We start from the raw sequence: 10,000 nt of genomic DNA on the forward strand, positions 1-10,000 counted from the left end.
AACGAATCCAGTGTTCAGGTACAATAGTATGGATAACGAAAACTTGTCTTATTCATATACTATCGCATAGTTTTAACACACCATTCAACTAAAAACCCTATTTATTAATCGTTAGTTGTTGTCGTTCAGTAGTATATTGATAGTAATGATTTCAATTCGAGTTAGGCCTAACACTACTGTGAAGTTTTTATACCCAGTTATTTCATCAGGGATCAACCCTAGTATTGGGATTGGGCCCACACAAGGCGAGAGAAAAACTCTGACCAGGGTGTGATTTGAACCCACGACCGCAACTGAAGTACAAAGCCAGAACGGGAGCAGGCCGTGGGTATGTGAGATATTTTTCACAAGGACAAATAGACCAATTTCGATATATTAAAATTCAGTCCGAAACAAAAGGCATCATCTCGAGGCTCTGGGGAATAAACTCATACAAATCCTTATATTTATTCCCCAGAGCCTCGAGATGATGTCTTTTGTTTCGGACTGAATTTTAATATATCGAAATTGGTCTATTCGGCTCAGCCCATGCAAGCCTAATTTAAAGAATCGTTAGTTGTTGTCCAATACTATGGTTGATCTCTGATGGAATAATTGGGTATAAAAAAACTTCACAGTAGTGTTAGACTTTATTCGAACTGGGAATCATGACTATCAATATGCTATTGAAGGACAACAACTAACGATTATCTAAATTAGGCTTGGGCCGAGCCGAATTTGTCCTTGTGAATAATATCTGACATACCCACAAATTGCTCCCGTTCTGGCCTTGTAGCTAAGGCGGTAGAGCAGCGGTGATCAAATCCGAAGGTCGTGGTTTCAAATCCCACCCCGGTCAGAATTTTTCTCTGTCCTTGTGTGGGCCCAATTCCAATACTAGGTATGATCTCTGATGGAATAATTGTTTAATTATAAAAAAAAAAAAAACCTCATAGTAGTGTTAGGCCTCGCTCGAACTTGAAATCATTCCCATTTGTTAGTTTATAATAACCTGTGACTCGCTTTATAGGAAATGATTCACTGCTGGTAAAAAAGACAAGGCACTAATTATTGGAAGCATGGCCACCAAGGTGCAGTTGGAATGAACGAGAAAAATGTCACAGCAGAGCAGGACTTATTTAAGTCCCCAGCGCCCAAATCCCTAGACCAGACACCGTCTTTGTGACTGATGATTCTGAAACCGCCAACTTATTATATTGCACCCTGTTTTAGTGCTTTTAGCATCGCCTATCCTTTTCAAAGTTTTAGTCCAGCTAAGAGAAAGTTGAGATATTGAGGAATGGACAATGAACAGAAAACAATGGTTTGTTGCAAATAAAGAAACGTGGAGGACAATTAGAACCAAGCCTTGCTTTAATTGGTGTGTTATTCTTTCAGTTCCTGTGCGCCTAATTGGGGCGAAAGTTGAGTATGGTGGAAGAGTAGAAGTTTTTTACCGCAGAAGGTGGGGCAAGATCTGTCGCACTAAATGGGATATCTATGATGTCAAAGTTGTTTGCAAACAACTCGGCTTTAGAGGTGCCCTGGCCGAATTCATGACGGGAATGAATACCACTGATGAAAACATACCCGTTGTAATGTCAGATATAGCTTGTACTGGACAGGAATCCGTTTTAGCCCAATGCAATCGTTTAGATGGAGAGCCCAAGTGTCCGGACGACATTGGGGCTCAGGCTCTGTGTGTACCAAGTAAGTAGTCACTTTTCACCAGGACTGTGTATTTAATCTATTCCTGACAAACAGAAGGTTGTGACTAGACACAGATGCTTTTTTTTAACTTGATCATCCTCATCAGTATATTGTTTAACATTTGTGGGGAAAGCTAAGTATTCTGTGCTGTTAATTCCAAACAAACTTCAATTTCACTCTAACTCAATTAGGAACAACAACAACAATAACATTCTTATTTGCACATTTTCATCTAACCAAGCAATGGAAATCACTAGAAAAAGCAAGGATCTAGCTACAATGTATGTGTGTACCAGTCGTAATAGCAAAGCATCTTTCGAGTTCACCATTATAAACTATCCAAAATTGAACACTGGGTAATGGAAAAAAAATGAAAGAAATAAAAACTTGCAGGAAAGGATTATGATTGAAATAGAATAATTTTACAACTAACAGTTGTAGAAGAATAAAATATGTTTGAAAATAGTTTAAAATACAAGAATCTTAAAATTTAAAAATATACATTACCGCGAAAGACTTGCAAACACTGATGAGAAATTTAGAAAGTAAGTTCTTCAAAACAACAATTTTTGTTCTAGACAACGTGGAAGTCCTGGAAAGGAAAAGCCTTAGTTCTTATCTTGGTAGCACTGAAACTGTGAAATGTTCCTTAAAAACGGAAAACCAGAATGAGCATGAGATTGTTAAATGGTATGAAATTGGCACCACTTCTAGTGAACTCAATCCAGACGGGAGAATTGAGGTAGAAGGTGTCACTTTGACAATAAAAAATGTTCAGCTGGATGCTGGGGGTACATATGAGTGTCGAGGACAACGTTACACTCGATTCTACACAGTTTACGTCAATGGTGCGTGTTTAAATGCTTAGAAAGCCATCAATATGCCACTTATGTCCAGGTTTGACCCTAATGAGATGCACGCCCAATTTTGACATCCAACACAAAGTGTCCCCTTAAGTCTAAGCATTTGCTACCTATTTTCAACAATTAGGTAAGGGTAAAGGTTAGCGTTATTTTTAGCTTTGGGTAAATGCAGCAGTTAATCTTCACTTAAAGAGCAACATTCGGGGGACACTTTGTGACATAAATTGTCTGTATCCTGAGACACAAGTGATGTTGAACTTGGCTAGAAGAGCAAGGAGACACTTCGTGACGCTTATTGAAATCCGCGTGCATGTAATTAGGGTCAAACCTGGACATAGAGGCACCTACCTCAGTATTTTTATTTATTTATTTTTTTTTTTTTTTAAGTGGAAGCTCCAAAAAGCTTACACTGGGCTGCCTGTGGTACGCACTACGCACACACACACACAAAAAGAAGGCACTGAATTGGGTGGTATTGAACTGCAGCGTTCCAGTTAATTTTTTCAAGTGGGTCGTCATTAAAACCATTTGAGGAGTCACCCACATGTTGCGCCAGCTGAGGTCCATTGGCTCACACGTTCAAACGTTCAATTATTTTGTAATGTCCTGTCCCATTTTGAGGTCTTTTAGTTTTTTTAAGCTTTGGTAATAAATTCAGTTTAAAGACAACAAAACACGCTCTTGAGTAAAATTCACTAGTTTCTTCTTTCAATAAATAGTCTGCAAAAAACTAACAGCAAATTGCTCTGACGGACGTTTTCCAGCATGTCTTGCAGTTGCACTAAGCAAACGTTTATTTTACACAGTAAGCGGAAAGGACTGAAGGTGTTGGTTCCGCTTCATAATTCCTCTTCTAGTTAGTCTAATCTGATGCCAGGTCAAAACATTGTTTGGCTTTGTGTTTGCATCAGAAAAAGACAAGCCAAAAGATAGATGAAGAAAAAAATTACACAGTTGTTATATATAACTCTGAATCGAATTCCCATCGAAAGATTAACGACAATCGATCTTAAAAACACGCAAATTTCTGCAGTCTTTTATTAATTAACGGAAAGGTCGTGATGTTTTGTCAAAAGGAAGAAATTTATCACGTGCTAGGCAACTAAAAGGTGCATGTGATCACCTTGTGTCAACTGAATGAACTACGGGAAAGAATGTTAATCGTTTGTCGTTTTCAGAGAAAAACGACGTTAAGTGGCCATGTAATTGAAAATCTAAACATCTATGAGATAAAAAAAAACAGACTTGCGAATTATCGCAAATCACAATGGTGACAAGCACAAAAGCAGAAGGAATGGCTAAGTAAATATGAAGTTTGTTACTATCTGAATGTTTTTGGGTAAAGGGTAAAGAGTAAAGGGTTATATTGTCACGCAAATTATGTAATTTCATGACACACAAAATATGCAAGAAGCGTGAGTTTCATGTAAACGATATTCCCTCTAGCAAGTCGTAGCAATAAATTGGATTAACCACGAAGTTAAAGAAATATTGTTATACCTCCCAACTCAAATACGTTTTCTGCTTGGAGGAGAACGAGTCCCGAGTCATTGCTCAACACTCCATGAAGCCCTAGGGCGAAAAAAACTTCTTGACGCCCTAGGGCAACAACAACTTGAACTTTCAACTCACACTTGATCAGGTCGTGCACCTTTGAAACGGCGGCAAATCTGTACGCCAGCCGACGTCAAGCAAATAATTTTTATCTGTGTATTGTTCTATTTTGAGTTGGGAGGTATAACAAAACACTTAATGACTGGCTCCTCGGGAAACAGTGAGTTTTGTTTCCCCTCGACCTCAATGTTTCCCTCGGCTTCGCCTCGGGGGACAGTGAGGGTGTCCGGGAAACAAAACTCACTGTTTCCCGAGGGGCCAGTCATTAAGTGCTTATTGTTGCCTTCCCAAATAAAGTTCATCTTACACTACAATGACAAAAGCATTTGTCAGATAAATAAAAGTCCTGTCTCCTCGCGTATCACATTTCAACGCACGTATACAAATCTGTTAACTCATTTTCACCGCGATTCCTGCGAAATTTTTCTTCTTTCAAATACATTATATTAGCAAAAATATTATTGCTCGTCAAGCGTTGCATCTTTTATGTTCAAATAACCGCTAAAAATAAAGATTTTTTTAACGATCTATCATAACAGTCAAATCATAAAAATAGCAACGCACGCAGCAAATTTATTCGCATTTACCTCTTCGTCGAATTCTAATGCTTAACACAGGAATTTTTAGTTACTGTGAAAATCTTTCTATATTCGTTAGCAATCATCCTTTCAAATTTCAGCGAAATCGACCGGTTCGCAAACATTTTACGATTTTTTTTCAATGGGATGTCAAAGGGCCAAGTGGATGTTATCCATAATAGGGGAAGTTCGGGCGATCAATTGCGCGCGTGACCCGTTATAAATATTTTTCACAAAATATTCCCTAATCGTCACGTATCACCACAGAATACAAGAACTTCGTTCTAAAAGCTTATTCTACGCAAAACGTAGGTTCTTGAGGTAATTTTGAGTGTGAAAATCAAGTTTACGCCGCATGGTATATTTATATTTAATTAAATTAAGACAACAACCTTATTTTGACACGAAAATGCTCTACTTTTGCCATAAAAACTACCCAGTTAAGCTCGCATATTACACAACATGATGAATTCATTAAGCGCCACCTTTGCCAGCGAAATATTTTTTGAAAAAAGCAACATATTTGGTATAAGAGGCAGAAAACCCTTCCTATTTCCTTCCGTTTTTAAACGCAACTAAATAAATTTCCCACAAGTGTCCAGCATCAAACTCTTAACTGAAAAACCCTTTACTTGAATTATCAAGTAAAAAATGGGCAACGAGCTTTCTTTCAAATATTTTTTGACTAACAAGAATTTGTGACATTTTCAATTGTTACCAGAAGCCTGTGCAGAATTGAGTACAAACAAAAAAGCCAGACAACAAAGATAATAGATCCAAGTGTAGTCTCTGTGTTTGTTAAACCCGTAAGTTACTAGAGAATTTTCCATTTGATTTCAGTGTTGTACAAAACACCACACTTGTACAATATTAGAACTACAGCTCACTTCGATTACGGCTCCACGGGCGACAGATTGTTGTCGAAGTCCATCACTCGTCGTTTTAAGTTTCCAGATTTTATTTTCAGCGCCTGTCTTGTTCAGTATCCAATTGACTTTCCATTATTGAACTCCATAAAGGTATATATTTTTTTAAAGATCCACTAAAACGCCATTCGCGTGACATGACTTTCCACGCCATTGCCGGTTAAGTTAATCATTCTACTGTGTCCACCAGAGAAATCTACGCATTTCCCACTACCCTCTCGATCAGAAGGCAGAAGGCTCTGTGCACAACGACACTACTTAGTAGGGGAGTGACAGGCAAGACACGACACGAAAAAAAAAACATAAAAAAATAAAATAAATAAAACCAACAAATGAAACGCAGATTCCGAATGGGTTTGCCATAATGTCAACCCAGTAATAATTAACAATTATTCTTTGAAATCGAAGTGAATAGTATATACTCACGAATTGATCTCAACAACATTTGCAGAAGAAACCCATCCAAAGTCGATTTAATTGACATCTCAATTCATGCGTGGAAAACGTGCAAGCGGCACAAAGTATGCCCGAAAGTGTTTACAGAAGCTTCAAACATGGCAAAAATAACCTTCGTTAAAATCCTCGTCACAAACAGCAAAATGGTCATTTAACTCCGTTTAAATCAGGAAGCTAAATCGAAAGTCTGCTTGTTAAAACACTTTCACCGTTCGATCAAAGTTTTTGAGGTTACTTGAAATGGAAATTGAAACTGCAGTTGGCAAAGGATCCACATGAAATGGCAGCTGCGCTGTAATTGAGGTGAGCGTTAGTTTGCTGTAAAATGACCCGTCTTGTTTCCTTGCAGCCGTTTAAAACTTTCTTAGACATTTTTTTAATTCCTCGATTTCGGTAACGAATTTGTTTTGGTGGCGACCAGCCCTACAAGAGTGAATTACTCCGAGTGAAACAAATTGTTGACGTGAAGACTGTTTAATTTTCAGTAATAATTATCTGGAAAAACGATGTCAAACACTGGTTGGCAAAAGTATGAACTCTTCTCTTACCCTTGAAACTTTCAGGCTAAATTTTGTGGCTTTCTTTGTCTTCTGTAGCACAGCATCATTTTGTATGCCCAGTTTACGCCGGCCATTTTGTTTTGTTTGGATCAATCATTAGTCACTCCGTAGGGAGTGAATAATGCTCAATTACTCCGAGATAGCGAACCAATCAGATTGCTTGAAATACCAAGATCACTGAGTGAGTATATACTAATACAGGATGTCAGTACTGCAAGCGTCAAGAACACCCTACATACATAAGAATAGAATTTGCCTTAGTCATATTTTTTTCTGGCTACCGCCATGAATCAAGTTTATCCTTCTCATCATTATAAACGTCAGCTTAAATTTTCACCCTCATCAACATTATCCTAATCATTATTACCTGGAAACCTATGAATCATCCTCGGATGATCCGATATACGTCCTGTTCCTGAATGTTAAACGCCGGGGAACCCCGTGGCTAACCAATAACCTCACTGATTGCTCTGTTGCCAGCAGGGTTGTCGTAGTGGTTCGATTCCCAGTCATGGCAATAAGTTTTTCATTCAAATGTATCAGTTTGTAGTTCGCTGTCGCTATTTCGAGAAATGTCGTGTTGGGGGTAGCCTTGAGAATTAACCGCAATTGTTTCACTGATATTTTTTTAGAAACTTGATGTGAAGAATACAAAGGATATCCCAAGTTGCAAAATTACCCCGCAGATTTAGTTGACAAACAGTTTGATAAGGCTCTTAAAATTCCCAGATCCGAACTTTTAAGGAAAAAGGTGAAAGCTAGCAAAAACGTTTTTCCCTTTGGTACTCGATTATAATCCCATTTTGCCAGACATTCAAAACATCATTAAGAAGCACTTTCATTTATTAATATCGTCACCTCAAATCACGGAAAATATCCAAAAATCTCAAAGACGTTCTAGCGCCATCTAAATTTCGACCAAGCTCTGGTGATAATCAGACGGTCAATAAGTGAGGTTGCTTTAAATGAGATAAAAATAGGTGTGATTTTTGTAAGAATTTCCTACTTCATGCTTCTAAATTTCGAAGCTCGGCCACAGGTAGGCAATATCCTATCCGACAAATTGTGTCCTTTTCATCCAAAAATGTAATTTACCTTGCAACGTGCTGTAAATGTGATCTACAATATGTGGGTTCTACATCAACTGAGTTTAAGATTAGGTTCCGCAACCAAAAATCGAATATGCTCAACAATAGAAAAAAATGTGTTGAATTGGCAGTGCATTTTAACAGTTCCCAAGACGACATTTCTCAAATTTGTTTTGTCATCATCGAACAAATTATATCCTTCCAAACTCCATTACATTTATACCAGTTACTACTTACCAGAGAAGCCTATTGGTTGACACAATTATTCACACTTAATCCGCATGGCCTTAAAAAAAGGCGCGAGTTCCGCTCCAAAAATCGTATTAATTACAGTAACTAATTAGACCGCCTCGCATGTTCTTGCTTGGAAAATGATTCGTGACTTGTCCACTTTTCATTTTATTTATTATTCCGCTGTAAATAGTTTTAATTGTTATGTGATTTACGTTGTTTCGATTGGCTTCTTTGGAGGGTTCTATTATTTTTGTTTTAAGCGTGCTGTTCATGGACCCTCAGTGGGAATTGAATTACAGTATTTTATAAGGGCCCTGCTTTAAGACTATGTTATAGCCTAATTGTGATCATTCAGAGGCCTTTCGCGGGGGGTTTGTTACGTTTGCCTTATCACATAACTTTTGTCACAATTTTATTCATACTATTGTAATTTTGCTTGTAATTTTAACCTTTTTGTACTTCTTAATTAAGCTGCCTATATAAGCCAGTGCGTCTGCTACGCACAACCATTGTAAATAGTTTTTAGTTTTTAGTTTTTAACGTTCGTGTGAGGAAGGCTGAACAGCCGAAACGTCATTAAATCAAGTTAGACCAGTACGAAGTTCACCCCACTGTTTTCTCTCAGTATTATTTGGGGTGTGCATTGTCAGGGTTTCTCTCCTACACACACACACACACACACACACACACTCTCTCTCTCTCTCTCTCTCTCTCTCTCTCTCTCTCTCTCTGTCTAAAATAACAAAGTCATTATCTGAGAAAACGCATGGGAGAATATCGCACCTAGTGACTTGATTACACTGAAGCCGTGGGACCAAAAGGTTTCCAGTCTGCTGGCAATTGAATGGTCTGGGCTGAACAAGGTGAACTGCCTGCCTCGGGGATGCAAAAGACGCCAAGCGTCACGGAGGTTAAAGCGATATTTTAGGTCCAACAAGCCGGAGTCGAGGGAAACCGACCTACCCAATTTGTCAAGCGCCGAGTCAAAACAATTCATATCCCCCCCGATCAGGAGCCGGGAGTTTGAAAGAGAAAAGGACGGGACCGACTGAAAGAAAATCTTTCTCTTAGCCGGAATCGTCGGCACATAAAGGTTAACTAGATTACGATTGAAATCGTCAAACTTAACAAGTAAGCTGAGAATGCGCCCACTTTGATCCTTCTGCCAAACAGAAACATTATTACGAAAAACATCAGAACATAAGATACCTACCCCCTCTCTCCTCCCGACAGCAGGGGCCCAGAAGCTGGGGCCCGGCCACGAAGATGAGAAGGAGCGTAGAACAGCGTCATTCGAAATCATAGTTTCTTGAATGAAACAAAAGTCTAGGCGTGAAGCACAAAAGAAATCAGAGACCAGCGAAAACTTACGTTGACTTAAACCCCTAACATTAATCGTAGCGCACTTTAAAAAGGCTAAACTAAGTGGGCGCATCCTTACTTACTACAGACAGACGAGACGACTTGCCCAAAGCAGCGCTTCGGGACGAGCCATGTCGAGATCTCTTCCTTCGGCGAGAGGGCCGCTCAGACACAGGAGACATATTATCAGGCACAGCGTCGGAATCCATCAGTGTCAGATGTGGCAATACTCTCAGGCTCAGACTCGTCACTCTCAACACTCGTATCGGTCAGGAAAGAAACGGGAAATTCCTGCACTCCGGGAACTTGAACATAAGGGGCATCCTTGATGAGGCCGTGAGAAGTTAAAAGGTCAGGCCCAGGCTCAGAAGAAAGGGCTGAGGCCAAGAGCTGGTCAAATTCAGCTTCCAGGGAATCGTCCTCAGACCTTGCCGAATCTTCCTCTGCATTCTCTCCTGGGCGGCTATCAAGATCCACGTCACCTGAATCAGCATTCTCAGCATCTAGAGTAGTGGGGGGGACATCCACAGGAGGAGGGTCAGCAGCAGGCTGGCTCGGGGGCTCAGCATCAACGGCATCACGATGCGAAAGCGGGCGGCGATACCAAGAGTGGCGGCAGTCAATGGCCAT

At 39.5% G+C, this 10,000-nt stretch overlaps 1 protein-coding gene across 1 annotated transcript in view; it reads left to right on the top strand.

Annotated features, from left to right (window-relative positions):
• Window positions 1-10,000, top strand: part of LOC138056334 (uncharacterized) — a 70,291-nt gene that overhangs the window by 1,464 nt on the left and 58,827 nt on the right. The window contains exons 3-5 of the mRNA XM_068902114.1: window positions 1-18; window positions 1,378-1,689; window positions 2,268-2,537. The exon at window positions 1-18 is cut by the window's left edge and continues 252 nt beyond it. Coding sequence (XP_068758215.1) covers window positions 1-18; window positions 1,378-1,689; window positions 2,268-2,537 — 600 coding nt within the window. The remainder of the gene's footprint in view (window positions 19-1,377; window positions 1,690-2,267; window positions 2,538-10,000) is intronic.

This window comes from Montipora capricornis, chromosome 7 (assembly GCF_036669925.1).
Source record: "Montipora capricornis isolate CH-2021 chromosome 7, ASM3666992v2, whole genome shotgun sequence".
Taxonomy (NCBI): Eukaryota; Metazoa; Cnidaria; class Anthozoa; order Scleractinia; family Acroporidae; genus Montipora; species Montipora capricornis.